This window comes from Rhea pennata, chromosome 8 (genome assembly GCF_028389875.1).
Source record: "Rhea pennata isolate bPtePen1 chromosome 8, bPtePen1.pri, whole genome shotgun sequence".
NCBI lineage: Eukaryota > Metazoa > Chordata > Aves > Rheiformes > Rheidae > Rhea > Rhea pennata.
The window spans coordinates 16,175,956-16,193,324 of NC_084670.1; the positions used below are offsets into that span (position 1 = coordinate 16,175,956).

At 36.9% G+C, this 17,369-nt stretch overlaps 1 protein-coding gene across 4 annotated transcripts in view; it reads right to left on the reverse strand.

Annotated features, from left to right (window-relative positions):
* Positions 1–4,001: 4,001 nt before the first annotated feature.
* The window catches only part of TTLL7 (tubulin tyrosine ligase like 7), a 77,155-nt gene continuing 63,787 nt past the window's right edge, over positions 4,002–17,369 (reverse strand). For 2 of the 4 annotated variants that reach the window (XM_062581784.1, XM_062581785.1), the window contains 3 exons: positions 14,159–14,319; positions 9,376–9,549; positions 4,002–5,898 (listed from right to left, as the gene is read on the reverse strand). In XM_062581784.1, the coding sequence (XP_062437768.1) occupies positions 5,778–5,898; positions 9,376–9,549; positions 14,159–14,319 (456 nt within the window). In that variant the 3' untranslated portion in view covers positions 4,002–5,777. Of the gene's footprint in view, positions 5,899–8,892; positions 9,011–9,375; positions 9,550–14,158; positions 14,320–17,369 lie in introns of those variants that run through there. The other 2 variants (XR_009959140.1, XM_062581786.1) reach the window with 2 other exon arrangements.

Below are 17,369 nucleotides of genomic sequence, written 5' to 3' on the forward strand. Positions count from 1 at the left end.
CAATACATAGCAGTTTGCAATACAGATATAACCTGACTTTTCTTCTTTTTTTTTCTTCTTCTTTTTTTTTCCCCCTCCTTCCCTCCACCCCCCTTCACATTGCTTAGGAAAGCTCAGATTTAGGATATACAGGCTCCTCTACACCCAGGTTAGAAACTTTTTCTAAGAGAGACAGCAACTTGTGGAGAATTGTGGCAGAAACAACTGAATAAGTATAATATTACAGACACCCAGATGACATAATGCTGTTCCATTAAAAGTCATATATAGCATTAAATGAAATAGTCTTTTGTTCTGCTATGACTGAGCAAATTATTTCCCCAAGAATGGGCCCAAGAAAAATCTATAATGCAGAAGGATGCATTTTCCCACCAGACATCCTGACTTCTCTCAGCTGTTTTGGACTTGACCTTACTTCATGACAAGCACCTCCTCAGCTTTCAGTGTCAGTCCTTCATGGCAACAGCACTGCGTACGGCATCAAGCCCCGCTGCAGCAAGGTGCCCAACAGAGCTCAGCAGAAACTGCACTGCACTAGCAGTGACCAGTCGCTTGATCAGAGCGCAGCAGGAAAGGCAGCTATGGGTCACTTCCTAACGCTCTCCCACCCTTCGTGATGTGTCTGCTAACTTTTGACAGGAGCAGCTGCAAAGGGTGACAGAGTGCTGTGCTGGAGCCAACACGGAATACAAAGTAGACGCCCAGGGATCAGCATCAGACACCATTTCAGTCAAGGCCAGGCTCCGTTTTGCTCTTTTCCACTAAGAACAGATGAAGCCATCCAGAGGGCATTTAAAGGCCACACACAGCACTTTTAACGGTACTATTTTACAAGTTTTACCATGTTTTGTGAAAGGAGGGGAATTTTAAGGTTAGTAAGTATAAGAGTTCTCCTCACTAAGTAAATGCTATTTGTTTTAAAGGAAAAAAACAATTTTTTATATATATATATATATAAAAATATATAAAAGAATGTATCAAGTCTTGGATCCTTACAAGCCAAATCTGCCCCGTCCACAGTGAGATCAACCATAAAATTACCACTGAATTCTCTATGAATTTCTTAAGTGTCCTAAGCGCAGTATTTACATCTCAGCAAAGGCTCTTCTGAGTTAACACAAGACTTGAGCGATACAGGAAACTGCACAGAGGTGGCTGATACAGAACAAAGAGCACTGAAGCCAAATAGCAACTAATGCATAGGAATTTTACCACATACAGAAAAAATTACAAATGTTCTTAGTAAATGCTGAAGTGTAATTTAGCAGCAAATTATCTTCTTCTGAAAATGGCAATAATTGCAACACCTTCAAGTTAACTGTTTTAACATCATATGCTTGCTCATATTTTTATTTTAACACCACTAGCATGCAAATATTCACATTCACTAACATCTAAATTAGACATTATGCAACTGTCAATATAATTCAATCCTTATCCTTAAAGATATGGAGCAAGTTGTAAACTGTGTTTTTTATATTTAAGAGTGAATTTATTCCAGGTCTCCTAGCCCAACGAAGAAATCACTCAAATGAACTTTTAGAGCCCCATGTACAAGTTTATTTTCCTATACAGTGGAGGAACAACTGAAGACTATAATTTTTCTATAATGAGGCAAGACATTCCCTGCTAGATGGACCGTTATTCCAAGGCTGACATCTACCAATGGGTGCCTTTATTACGTGCTTTAAGTGATGTTTCCTTTAATATTACTTAGGCAAAGCATTGCTTTCAAAAATGTATTTTCTGACTTTGTACTTCGACTCCCAAGTTTGTTACCAAGAATTGAAGCAGTTTTATATGCTCTTTCTTTCAACAGAAAACTAAATATTCCTGGGCACAGATCAGATACAGGGGTATTCACCACACCAAATAACACCAGTGGCTTTTCGTTACAGAGAGCAGCACCCCTTGGACGGGCCTGGAAGCCGTTCTGCAGCCCTCACAAGCAGAACCGCTGCGGACCTCCGCGGGGATTTGCCTCTGCTGAAGACCAACAGCGCAGATGCCACCAGGCCGCTCTCTCGCAGGGCAAGAACTGCTTCTCACCACAAACAAAGCGCGAATTCTTTTTAAGGTGTTGTAATTGGTATTTCTGAGTCCAACCCCACTGCTGTTCGTCCCGCTCTAAAGTGAAAATATCTTTCACACAGTGCGAGCGCCCATCGAACGAGGCCGTGAATCGGCTTCTTGGGGCAACGCTCGGGGCGGGCGGTAATTCGGGGGTGCCGAGGCGTGCACTGCGCCGCCGGCGACCGGCCAGAAGCCCGCGCGGCGCACCACTTCCGTGAGAAAAACGCAGTTGCTGGGATGTTATTTTACATCAGCCCAGTGAGTTTCTGGCTCCTTTTGGACACCCGCTCAACACGCTAGTTTGCTGTCACTGTCTTTGCCGTTATCATCCCGGGTTTTCTCTCCACATAGCCACCTCAGTGCTAACCAGGATTACCCGCTGTCCCGCTTCTTGTGTTTTGGCGGTACTTAAAGAGGTTTTGCAAGAAATTACCACAAAATCAATTCTGGGAAAGCCTGACTAAAAATTGTGAGGAAAAGTGACTAAATTACCTCTGGGAAGGTGACCCTGCCGTCTCGAAGCACCGCAGAGAGCAGGCCCCTCGGCAGGCCCCGCCACCGCCGCCGCTGCGCAGGGAGGCCCTGGAGGCCGCTTCCCCCGGCGCCTGCCCGGCCGGGCTACCCGGGCTCCCCCACCGCCCCCTGCCCACCACGATCAGCTCCCGCCACCGCCAGGCTGCGAGGCTCGCGGCCGGGGGCACGGCGTCGCCGCCGCCCTCCCGTAACGGGGCATTAACGTCGCGGAAGGGAAGACTCTCCAGTAAAGGTAATACTGTCGGCAGGATTCTGGAGATTTAGGTTATCAATCAATAAAGCCTCGCGAGGGAGCCTAGGGAGCGCCTGCCCCCCGCCGCGGGCCGGCGAGGCCCGCGCCCAGCGGCGCGCCGCGGGGACGCCGCTCCCCGGTGGCTGCGCGCCCCGTCCCCGGGGCCTCCCCGCGCCGGCACGCCTGAAAGCGCCCAGCTCCTGCGGCGCGGGCACTGCGCGCCCTACCTCCACGGTGGGGGGGCTCCCTCCTCAGTCCATCGTGTGCTGTCACAACACGCTAACCCTACTTCAGGCACCGCGTGCAGACTGATCTCCAGTACAATTTTATCTGTGTTCTTTTCCTTCTCATTACGATACCAGTTTAACTTAGAAACACAGACGAGACCCTGTTGTATCACGAAAGGCATTTAAGAGGTTGGCCTTACCTCCGGCTCTGACCAACTCGCTGCTTGCCAAGCCATGGCGTGATGGCAGGGCGAAGACGACTGGCCGGGGGACCAGCTGGGCATCAGGCAGAAGGGCTTCAGCCACCGAGGAGCTTGCGAGAGACCCAAGACCAGAGCTCATCAAGCGCAGTCAGCAGGCCCAGCTGATCTGTGCGATCTCTGAAGGACAGGACTAAAATGCAGCTGTTTGGTGGAGTGAGGGGGGTAAATGCCTGCACCGGCGGTACTGCAGAGAGCGAGCCTGCAGGGGCAGCCTGCAGTTCACCTGCAGAACATACCCAAGCGTTCAGGGGAGCGGGGCACAACGTAGGACTACACCTATTTTAAACAGTGATTTACACATTATTAGAGCATAGTACAGTGGTACTATAGCCAGGAAGAGCTATCAGAAGTATGAACATACTAATATCAGACATAAACTACCTGATTTTTGAAAACTCAAACCAACCACCTGGTAAACTTTTGTACATGCTAGATATATATGAGACTTTTTTCCTAGATCTAGCCATACTGTACAGCTATACTTAGCAGCACACTTTCTGCTGGCAAAATATTCTGTACAGCACTTGATTCTGAGAATACTGATGCAAACATAGTTAAAAAGGCATATGAACGTACTATCCTAAGGCTCCATTTTAGTTTGGCAGACTAAGCTGGAAGCTGTTTTTCTCCCTATGGCCAAAAGTAGTATACAGTGGAAGCCACTCCCAAGAAGATAGAATTTTTAGATTTTATTAGATCTTACAGATAATCACAATATGCTTTATCAGTAGTCAGTGTATGGGCCAAAAGAGACATACAAAGTGAATTGATGTGAACATACTATATTACAAAACTACTGTTACCTTGAAAATGGAAAAGACTTAACAGGAACAGAGGATTGCTGATACCTGATTAACCTCAGAGTTTTTTTAATTGTTTACAAATAGTCTTACTATGATGTATCCTGCAATTCAAGAGCTGGGGCACTACAACACAAGCATCAAAATCTCACCAAAATTCCCAGTTTGACGCATGCTCTGACTACGATTTAAAAAAATTAAATTCTGGACAACTTCAGTCTCAATTTGTCTTAAATCTCTGGATATCAAAAACCTAACGTACTCACTCCTGAGGACAATTATCTCCTAAATTATTATTTTTTAATTACCTGAAATACATTGACAACTTCCAAACAAAATTTCAAGGTTACATTATTGAAAAGTAAACAGGTCTTTGGTAAGTAATAACTACCCTCTTCTTTACTCTATTAGAGAATCTAATTCATTTTTAAATCTAAATTAACTTAATTTTTAATAGTTATATATATAATGAGTAATGCCCACATGGTACAATGCTGAACGGGATGAATGGGTGTATGTAGCAATACCTGAATGAGGTTTTGCAGTTACAAATCCTGTTAATACTGGGTTCCTGCTCTGGCTTTGATTTATGTCATTTTCTTATTGCACCCTTCAGCCAAGCCCAGTAAGCTGAATTTGAAAAAGAGCTTTCCAATGAATCATATTTCCAGCATTTAGAGGAGTCAGCAAGGCTAGAAAATATTGTCCTTTCCAGGACACATTCCACAGCACATACCGAATTGTATGCTAAAAATTACATCAAACCAATTAGTTTAAGGTTCAATAATGTATTATAACTGCAGTAATTTCTAAAAATATCTGCTTTACCATTTGTGCAGTAAAACAGAAAAACTATGCACTATGCATGCTTGTATGAGCTGCAGATGGCTGCTTGCTCCCAAAGGAAACTTAAAGGCACAAGACATAGGTAATGTGAATGAAAGTCTGGTAACAAACATTGGCTTCCGGTTTATTACAAGAATCCAATTAGAAACTGAATGCCAGAACTAATATTTTTAATATTTGCCTATTGGATTGGCTTGACTTTGACTAAAAGATACTATACCATCTCCTTAAAGAAAGATAACGTGAATAAATATCTATTGTAGTTTCAGAGGAGAAATAAGACAATTGTCTGCTTTGATTTAGCTTGTAGAGTTTGAGGGATTTTTGCGTGTCCTAGAAATGAGCAGACTACATTCAATGACTATTACTGTTCTACTGTTCTACTACAGTTTTTTAATCATCCATCTTGTTAAAGGATCAATTACATATGAGACAATAAATAGTGTATTTTACAATAGATATTTAAGTCAAAGTATTCTACTTATAAAATATTGTAATACTGTAATAAGATCTTAAGGTCAATTCCATTTTATATATTCTTCAGCAAAAATAACATTTCTAATAGGAAGGAATTCCTTATAAACCTACTAAGAGCTACACATTCACATATGTGTGTAAACAACTTAAAGTTTATCATGTTTCAGGAAAGGCTATGCTTTTGCAACAGGTTTTCAGCTAAATGTTATCATAATATGGTAGTAAATATAACAATACTTATGTTCCGCTCCATCACACATTTTAATTTGAAAAAAAAAAAAATGGAATGCCATTATTTACAAGGAACAGCAATTCTCCTTTTGTTTCACAAGTGGCTATATCTGTGTGTAAACAAAATGTTAGGACGAGGCATTCCAGACGAACTGCAGCTAAGGTTGGATGAAGATGATTTCACGAAGAATTGAGAAGATCCTGGCAATAAATACCTAGAAATGATATGAAAAATAGAGCAGAATTTATATGCAAAGTAACATTCAAGAGCAAAAGAATTAGTTGTTCATGTGTTATACCTTTTAATTGTTGTATGCAAGAAATTATGCACAATAAATATCATTTCTGTAACGTACAGGACATTAGGCATTAGCTAATTTAGGAAACAGATACTTAGCTCAGGCAAAATTACAGAATGCTGTAAGACAATCAAACATCTTCCCAGTCCTTTATTTTTAAAACAAGCCAGTAAACAAAACAGTAGTATCCTGGTAACACTGCAGTCAAAAGCTAGATTTCACTCACTGAATGAAAACACTATTAGAGTAATATTTGTTCAATTTAAACTGTGCAAAAACTGCAATTTATGTTAACTAGCTTATAAAAAATTAAATTGCAAAAAAAAAAAAAAGTCATTTAAGGGGAAGAAAAAAAAGAAAAAAAACCCTTCACTTTCCAGCTCTGATTCCCTAAAAAGAGACATCCCATCATCACCACTCTAGTTAAACAGGAAACAAGGATGCTACAACCTAGTAAGTCACATCAGTGACTATTTACTTTTCAAAATCAGGCAGCAATGTAGCCTATATTTTGTATAACACTACAAAAATTAATTTATTGTATGTCTAATATTCATTCTTAATTCTATTTTGTATTATCATTTCCTAACAGTTAATTACAGAAGTCATTAGATGAGCCCAGTAAGCGTGCAAAAATAACATCCGTACTAAATCAGAATTTCATAAGGAATGATGTGCAGTGTTAGAATGGAACACAACACATTGTATAAATTATTGCTTAAAAATTGTTGCATCATTCTATTAATAATGCAATTATAAATTAATCATGAATAAGTTAAAGGAGTAATTCTACTAAATACATGGATAGGAGCAATGTCACAACTCTTAATAGGAAACAATGTATACACTGAAAGTGTACATATTTGGTTTGTTTACCTCTCGAGAAAAGCATTTATTATCAAATGCTAGTCACCAATTCAACTTTATCTTTCTTTTTTTCAAATCAATTTATCAAAAAACTCTACCAAGAAAGTCTGGTGGAGAGCTGAGGCTTGACAATTCAGTACCCCACAAAACTGAGTCCTACATTTGCTTGACAATACAAGTAAAAAATTCTAATGCTTCTTAGAGAGTATGCTATGCATAACATTATTTAGCAAGCTGTAAGAATCTCAGAGTAGATGGCAGTTTCCATGTATCTTATATTTTGTAATACAGGTGAATTTATCATAATGTGAAAGCTCAATCTTGTTTTTTGCTATTATTTTTAAGAGATTTTGGTATAGTTTGGGAGTTCTCATTTTTTATTTACATCTTAATTTTTTTAAGAAAAGAATTAATCATGTACATTAACATTCCTATTCATTCTCTCCATCACATCCATTGGATTTACCATTAGGAGTTGAGATTGAGAATTTGAAAAGTAACAAAGAAAGAAGTTTGTGTCTCTATTTTCATTATACCTGTTTTTCTCTCTCCCTATACAAATAGATTTTCCCATCTAAAGAGCTATCAATTTGCAATTTTTGAAAATTTTAGTCATAAAAATAAAGCTTAAAAATAGTTTTCTGCTCAAAAAAATCTACAAAAGTTCTACAAATTAGATTTTTAGAAGTCTTGAAAAATCTTGTACATTTGTTAAATTATACTCTGCTCTCTTCTTGCGCTTTACACAATTTTACTTTCAGACAAGAAAACTATCAGTAGTAGTTGAGATCCTTATATAAAATTTCCTTGAAAAATTAAAAACAAACTTCCATGAAAAGCGAAATGGTACTGTAATTTGCCCATTTCTAGAAAAATAGTTCATTATCTTACATATTGTGGGGCATAATGGGCAACAGCATTTATTTCCACACACATATTCAGTTTTATAAATTCAGAGTGTCATGGTTAACTACCATAGTGCTGTATCCACAGGATAGCTGTAACATTCATGGAGATTAATATGAAGACTATAACTTTTAATCAATCATAGTTGTCATGACAACTGCATTGACAAAAAATACAGATATTTAGTGCATAGATCCTTCTAGCCTTTCAAATTTATGAATAAACTTCTGTTCGGCATCAGAACACAAACTGGAGATGAAAAAGTACCATTGGATCACCCATTTCACCACCTTGCAAATGCAACACTGCTAGCTGCAGGACATTAGAGTAATTTGATCAGTTTGAAGAGTTTGTGGTTGTCTGTGATGAAAAATTTTCTGCAGTATTAACAGTAGAAGCAATAAAGACTTCAAGCTTGAAGATTTTCTAGTCATAACCAAATGATTTTATCAAACTTTTGCTATAGTTCAATATAGATTAATATTGAATATGACTTGTCTTGTGGTTAAGATGCTTATACTTCTGCTGTGGCCAAAAACATTCAGTTTCTAGTTGGTTGTAAATCATGTTTGAGCACCTTAATATTCATATGATAGTAACAAATGAGTTTAGTATATCAAGTAACTAGTCTGAGATACAGCAAGTAAGCAATTAAGTCATGTACATTTAACGGATAATATATCAAAGGTTTGCTTCTCATATGATATTCTTAATTCAAAGTCCTTCTATGAAATGATGTTTGTAAGATGTTTCGTATAAACACGTGTAAGTTTATATATATAAATAATCCAAATTGCCATTATGAATAGAATCTGGAACCTAAGTGATTTGAAACTTATATTTAATTCTCCATCTAAGACTGTTAAATTGCAGACCACCAACTCCTGCATTTGGAGCACTTTCAGTAATCCCTGTACTGACAACATGATAATCCTTATTGCATTCAGTTGGAAAACTAAACCAGCCAATGGAGAATCGGGTAAGTGCCAAATAATTTTTTTTACTATATAATGCTGTTTTGCAAGGTTTAATATATTTTGTGCTCTGTAAGATGAAATAATAAAACCTTTTAAATCTGCAGGTTTTGGAAATCAACTTTGCAAAACTGTGCAATACAGTAAATCAGATGGCACTTACCTGACCCTTGCTGGAGCTGTACCCCTATAGGATCCAATTGCGAATGTGAAGCCCGAAGTATAATACACGTTAGGATACCTCTAGGAATGCAAATCAGGAATCAGTGACTTTGAGGGATCTGAGAAGGGGAAGAAAGGAAATTTTCAGTTCACTTAAATACCTTATGTCCTTTTTGCTGTGACTACTTGGGCAATTGCCAAGCAAGACTTTAATAAGCGTAGTTTTACACAAAATACGTATAACAAGTCTCCTGTTAGTAGTACTTCATGAATGAGCAAGAGATATTAGAATGGCAGAAACTGAGAATTAAGGGAAACATTGGGTGGGTTTTTTTTGTTTTGGGGAGAGTTTTTTTTGGAACATACAGTCAACTACTCCAATGGCTTTTCTCTGGGTTGTAGCAGTAGAGCCTGAAATCAGTCCCATTATTATCCTTTATAGCTATAATTTAAGGAAGGGAATAGAGAATGTTGAAATGTGTACCTTGTATCATCCCAGTTGGGGCTAATTCCAGTCAGGGAACCTCTTGAATCTGTTGAGTATTTGTACACCACTAGCAGGCAGTGTTTGCAAAGCTGTACTACTCGTTGGCAACACTGGAGTTGCTCAGGAGTCACCACCTCTGTGCTTTTACTGAATATGGTTTCCCAAGAGCTCCTGTTGACATGGAAACAGACATGACTTTATGCTTCTGTCACAGATGGCAATCTAAGAGCTTTACAGCTTTTATCAGATTTAACAATGGAGAAACAAGAGAAAAAGCACGACCTTGCCTGTTTACAGGAAAGGCCTATACTATTTAACACAAACACTGGCAGATGCTCAGGGTACAAAACACAAATTAAAAGGTTAATCTTCATATTTGAATGTCCACAAAGTATTTTTTTTCATTTGGTCTGTCCCCTAAAGCATTTATAGGGCCATTGTTTAGGTTTAACACAAAGATTTACCGTTAGAAATTTGGTTTTGGTGCCTTCCAACAGGAATAACAGAAAACACTGATTATTTTTAACATGCTACCTCCTGCATGTGAATATGGTGTGATACTAAAGAAATTAATAAAAGTAAAAAATTTCTAAGTGCCTGTACAGCATAATATTTTAATTTTAATGCAAGTCCATCATAATAATAAGAGAATACTAAATGCAAAGTATATGTTAAACAGTGTTCAAAATGACTGCTTAGTTTCATGCATTCAGCCAAAAGAGGAATAGAAACATATCACATTCCTGTTCTCCATATGAGCTATCAAACAGTGAAAAGAAGAGAGTTCTTCATTTTAGTCATTAAAATACTACTTAGTATTCCATCTGGTCTTATGGGGCTGATCATTTAGATGAAGAAATGGAGTTGGTCTTTTTCAAATAAATGCAAATTCCAAGGTGTATCTACAGAAGCTTTCCTTTTTGCAAAGTAGAAAAGCGTGCTTTGGCCTTCTAAAAAGCCATCTCCCTTTCCAAAAAATCCCTCCAAATCTTACCACATTGATGTAAAACTATGTTTTATTACAGAAGATGACAATAGCCCTTTGCATAGACCTTAACACTTGTTTTTGAACATTTATGTTATGTTTGGCACAATATTCTGATAAGATTACAGATCATTGCATGTGTTTCAAAGGCAGCATGGCCCCTGTGAAAACCTTTCTTGGTCAAAACATTACTGAGTACCACAGATGATTTGTAAGCATGAGTTTTCATTCTGTTTATGAAAGAATCACTTCACACAGTAAGGAAAATTCATTGTACCCATTGTCCGGGTTCAGCATGGCATTCAGGATATTTAGCCTTGTCCCACTGAGATCAATAGTAGATTTCATATCACTAGGGTTAGGATTTTATCCTTAAGTCAAAGAATTTTAGTACACAATAAAGAACTAGTATGTCTATTTCAGGCCAAGCGAGATTTAAGAAATCATGCTGCATTAGGATACAAATACGAACACCGATGAGTAAAATATGCTCATGCATACTTGAGCTACATGTATATCTAATTGATTTTTCAGCCTGCTTTCCAGTCTAGATAACGTGTTCCAGCTGAAACTGTTCAGTTCTACCTAATTTCCACTGCCCAAATAATTTTCAAGTGATAGAAGCATTCACTCATTACTTATTATCCATGTAATGAATTGTTTAAAATACAGACTATAATGCATCAAAACTGTTTTATCTAATAGTAGACTAATTCTACTACTTGAAGAACTATTTTCTTTAACGTATGTTTCCCATTAATTGTTGTATGGGAACCTCCAAATTTATTTTAACACCAAAATTAATCTCCTGTCTTCATTCTGTCCTCTATGACGTGATATCCAGAAGAAAGCAGCAGAATAAAGTTCAAAGTATTTCTTCACCAGGTTTACAGCGCTACACAATTATATTCTAATTCAACCTATAAATCACCAACATCCCTTGATAGAAACTTTCCTAATAAATTCCTTAAGTTTTGGGCTTTGAGGTCTGTGGTCATCTTCCCATAGTTATGAGGGATTTTATCACTGAAGAAGAGTATGTAGCTCACTATGCTTATGGCTGATTATGAGCACAGTGGTATATGATTACCCTGTTAGAATATACTACTAACACCACAATAATAAAGATTGAGATCTGGAAATATGCATGTGAATTTTAATGAGGTTTCATATAAATGTGCCTGTGCAATCTCCTCTCCATGCTACACAAATTCAATCCATACTCTATAATACTGCATTCAGCAGGAATCAAAGTACTGTTACCTAAGAAAACTTAGTTTGTTAGGCTATAACTTTATTTTCCATATGTTAATAAGAAATTTTTGAGTTCCCACAAGATTCAGAAGAGAGTATCATGCTTAACTACATAATATCATAAATTATGCACTATTCTTTTTTAAAATCTTTTGAAGTCAGCTGGGTTTACCCATTTCCCATTATTAATTGTTTACCATATAGTAAAACAAATGTAGCTTTATGTAAGCATATACATCAAGATTATTTCACTGATTTTGGGGGGTTTATTTCTTTGGGGTTTTTTTTTTGATAAAATAGCATACACCTAGCAGAACTCTGAAGTGGTAAGAGGAAACCTTAAGTCTGCTCTTCTCCCAAGGTATGTATCTAATTAACAGATGAAGTATGATACTCCTCAATATATTTTCATATGTTCATGTTGTTTCTTAATTAGCACATCAACACTCCTTCCCAACATGTCTCCCAAATTCTACAAATTCCCACTGTTTCTTCCAATCTGTTTTTAAAATGGCACAATTAGCACTAAAGAAGAGTGATGAGAGCTTTGCCTTTCTGCTGCAGAGGTGTTGTCATGAGTTCTCTGCTGTGGACATGAACAAGAATGGCAAGAATGACGTTTGTAACTGAACAAACAGAATACAGGATAGGTACAAAAAGGCCTTCTGTTTTCTTGCTTCTGCGTGTTCTGTATTAGGTATATTATGGATATTTTTATATTATTTTCACAGTATTTTTAGACTCTCTCACATAGCAACCCCCTCTTAGAAGGAACTGGCTCTTTGTCAGATAATTTAGCTCCACTCTGGAGTTAGCTGAGTCTTGTTCCGCATGAATGAAATTACTGCTACATGGGAAATCCTGCTCTTCATTAAGCTCTTCTGCTGGCTCAAGCTGTTCTCCTGAGCCAGCTGAACAGCAGAGTTGTTCAGAGATTTTGAGCAAACAACATTCTTTACAGAGGAAAAAAAAAAAAAAAAAAGAAAAAACAAAATCTGAAAGGAAAATTTTCATGCATATTGAAAGATTTGCAAAAAGGAGACACTAGAAGTAAGATTCAAAATAATTAGTGTTATTAAAAGAGAAGCTAATTATAGTATTTTACGACAAGAGAAATTCAAGTTTGACTCATTACTTCATATACCTCTACTTGCATGAAGACTCTTCGTGCCAGTAGAGGTATATGAATCTTGTCTGAATATTGCCACCCTGCAGCTGTTGAGGATTAGGCAAAGAAAATGCTTCAGATTGGAAGCACGGAGACCTTTTTCTCACCCTAGTTTTAACTTTTGGATAGTTAGGGATTGTGCTACACTCCCAATAGCTATCTCTAGCACACCTTAAGGCTGACACGATCTCCTAAGTGGGAACTTGCAAAGCCCATCTCTGCGAAAAAACATGAAGACTCTTAAGTGGCTTGAGTTAAAACAATAGTTAACAACAACAAACCTTCAGTAATGATAAGATAATCCTAAAATAAAGTAACTGACTACAATATAAGATACTCTCAGATCCGAGTCTCTTATTATTTTTAACATGTGAGTCTATTTTGTTGTGAAACAATTAGTTCTTTACATGCATTCTTTACATGTGACAAATGCATGAACAAGGGAATTGGCTCTCTATGTTCTTCACATACAATATCCATCATCATATCATGTGTTTTTGTTGTAGTTCGTTCTTAATAAATTTCCTAAATCACCTTATGGTAGCTAATCAAAAACCTTGCCATTATTTATTGGGTGAATAGGTCTACAGAGAAAATGAAACATATTGCACACAAAAAGATGTATTTTACATTTGTATTTTTGTTTTGTGAAGTAGTTTAAGGCAAGAGAAGATTTTATACCTATAACCTACTCCTCCAAACCTATTCTTACATAAATGCATTCCATTTCATGAATGTAGATTTTGTGGAGTAGGATACTGAACTTTTAAATATGACTTCTCTACCCCCCTTTAAAAAACTTTTATTTGCAACCCAAACCAAAACCTTTTTCTTGCTTCAGTGTGGACACTTCCTTCTTTGCATGTATCTTCCCCACTTCTGTGACAAACAGTGAATGTCTTCAAAGAAAAAAATTGAACTTAGTATTTGCAGAACACAGAACTGACATTGCATTTGGCATAAGATGTCAGCTGGACCTGTCCCTGAATTCTTCCCTTGTAAATCTTGGGATCAAATGGATATGGCAATGATGATTGTTGATGGTAAGTCCAAGTTAGACATTTACAGTGGCCTGGCTTCAAAACTGCAGAGCATCCAATTGAAGGAGTTGAACTAGAGCTCAGCTATTTTGAAAATTAGATTGTTTCCTTAGATTATTAGATTTGGAAACAGACTCCTAAATGTTTTTTTTTCCCATTACTGAAATGATTTGCCTAGATTATTAGATTTCTAATTATACTTTAGATTTTTTTAAACTAGTTCAATGTAATACAAAATTTTCTTGAATGAAAATGAGGAGTAAAGTATGCCAGCCCAGACTGTAACTGCGAAGTTATGAAGGCAGATTAAGATAATAAATGTAATAGGCTTACCCTGAATTACAGAAACAGTTCCACAGGCCTTGGCCATGGCTCCAAAGTAAGCGATTAAATACTCGGTTAAAAAGACGGTACAAATGTAAATTTTCAATGTCTGGAGCCTTCCAGACATGCTGCAGAACTGCACGAACACTTGTCTTGACTATATCTAAAACCTAGAATAGAATATTCCAAGCAAATCAAAGCAAAGGCAAAACCTAAAACCAACTGTTCTCTGATTCACTGCATATATACACACACAAATACATACACAGATGACTGCATAGTTATAAATTCCCACAGCTGTCTACATTTCACTTCTGTGCGTTCATCAGCAAACTTTCATGATATGCTTTTTCCATCAGTAACATTTTGCAAAACCAAATCAAAATATTTTATTACAGAAGAGTTAACTTCTATTTTTTCCCAATCTATTCAGTACTAGCTAGTTAAAATGATAGAAAGAGTTTAAAAAGAAACAATATTGATACCATTACAGGCAACCAGCAACATAATTATGGACCCAAATATTACATACCTTATGTCTTCTTTTTACCCTCCCTTAAAACAAAACCTTTTATAGAGAATTGAAATAGTCTCAAAAGCTATAAGCTGCTTTTCATTTAATGTTTGTTGAGCTCAACATTACCCTAGATCAGACTATTTTAGTTTATCGTTCTTGCAAGAAACAGTGCAGTGAAATAAAAACAAAATAAAATAAACAGTAACAAGAAATAGCAACTTGAAACAGCAACCTTTAGAGAAATGCAACAGATTTATTTTACGCAAATTGTATACAAATCGGTAAACATGTGGACAAGGAAAAGACAACAATTCTAAGTTGTATTCAGTACAGACTGTGAATTTCTATCCAGAAAGTCTTAACTATTCAGAGACTCATACATACACTCACAGATAGTAGCATATCCAGCTCCTCAGGAAGCAATGCTCACATTGCTCCTCTTTGACAAGCCTTTGCAAACCCCACTGAATTGGGATGTAGAAGGCGGAATTCATCTTGCCCAATTTTAAACATCCTAAATTTAAAATCTTCACATTGTTTATACGTTGCATATACTTACAGAGAAAAAGTAGCATTTTGCATGCAAAAGGACATATATGTGTACATTTGTGTTTTTACGTTATGAAGACGTTTAGGGCAAAGAATTATTTTATACCTATGATGTGATCCTCCAAACCTATCCTTACATGAATGCTTTCCATCTCAAAAACGCAGATTTCGTAGAGTAGGATACTGAACCTTTAAAATATAGCCTAATTTTTTTCCTCCTCAAGAAACTTTTATTTGCAACCCAAAACAAAAGTTTGCTTGTTTGTTTTTACTTCAGTTTGGACACTTTTTTTTGCATATACTTAAATGCCCATTGCTGTGGCAAACAGTGAATGCCTTCAATCAAAAATTTAAACTCATTATTTGCAAAACAGAACTGGCATTGCATTTGGCATAAGGTGTCAGCTGTAAGTTCTCTAAGGCAGTACTAGGCCTCTCACTGGCACTCTGAAGAGAGTAAATTCCATTCTAAAATAAGCCTGTGGTTCATGTAGCCTGCTAACAAAAAAGTCAGTCAATCAACATGATTTCCTGTAAAGGAGACACCTTTATGGCCTCTTTAGCAAAATGGTATCTTCAAAAGACACTGTCGTCAGACTTAAGTGGGTGGTGAATTGATGAACATATTCATTGTTTTTGTATGAGATGTTGAAATTTCAAAAATTCAGAAAATGCAATACTTTCCCAGGAAATTTTTACGTGTATAACAAACTGATTCTTATGGCTAAACATTTGGCTCTCAAAAGCTGGAAGAGATTTAGAAGTAACTAAAGTTACTAAAATATAGAAACATGGTGTAGAACTTCATTTTTTTGGTCCCACATAATAAATTGTTGTTCATAAATAGTCTGATTAGACCTAATGGATGTAACAAAGCAAAAATAAATAAAACGCTTGCAATAACAAAATGAAGCTTTGTAAAGAAAAATGCTTAGTAGGAAGAAAATCTGTAGATGCCTAACACTAACAGCCTGGATGAAATGTCATTTACATGTTACATAAGCTATTTTTTGAAGTCTTAGGACCTATGTGCATAGGTCTTGTGCTAACTCCACGCACGCTAAATCCACCTAACGTGAATATGCTGTCCTCTGTTGGGAATCTTTGTGAATTCAAGTGTACACTAAAAACATACATGTGATTAGTGAGATATAAACCATAGTAAATCATAAACTAACCATAATGGCCTGTTTAGTGACTGCAGGAGCTAATCCCAGGTTTTGAACTGCCCTACACCTGCAGGATGAATCCAAGCAGCATTAGCTTTGTGCCTTGATCCTGCTCAAGTAGCCTTTTCCTTGCCCCTTGCCTTCCCTACCTAAGGTTTTCCCACAAAAATGGCCACCACAGCAATCACTGCGTACACCCTTCTCAACCAGCTGAGACCCTAAATTACATAAAGGATCAACCATACATTTCTTTACAATGTTACACTAACTAGTAGCAATTTGTCTAAATACATAAAATAGAATAATTTTATCATGGACAGATTCTCATACTAATCCAAAAAGCACATACTAAGAATTGTGCTGCCAGTGTGCAATATTTGCTTTTCCTTTAGCACTTAGATTTGAAGAAACCTAAAGTCTGAACCTTGCATCTTAGAACAAGCCACAGACTGCTAGATACTCTGGAAAAAAAAATCTTACTGTTTTATTGTGTTGACATCACCAATATGACAGAGGAGAAAATGTCTGTATTAACAGATCTTAGTTTGCAAACATGACATCAATCTTTCCTTTAAGAAAAGAGACAAGGCATTGCACAAGGGCCCAGATCTTCATGAAACCTTCATCCGCTTTTTTTTTTTTAAAAAAATTAATTTCTCTAAATTGCCTTCATCTTTGTTTGCTTTACTTCTTCAACATAACCAATTATCTAGGTATATCAGAACAAAATGTTATATAAAGTATGTATTCAAAACAAGATGTATGGATCTTCTGGTAATCATCATAACAGATTTCAAAAAATTATGTAAAGTGAGATAATATAGCAATCACAGCTCCCCCCATATAACAGTCTCTTTTTCCCCTAAAAGTCTCAGGAGACTAAATCATATTTTAATTCCAATAGTTTATTCTTAACTTGTTCCTAAATACCTCCTGTAACTCTGCTGCAGTGCTGTAATGGTAGACATTATTAATATGAGCAAGA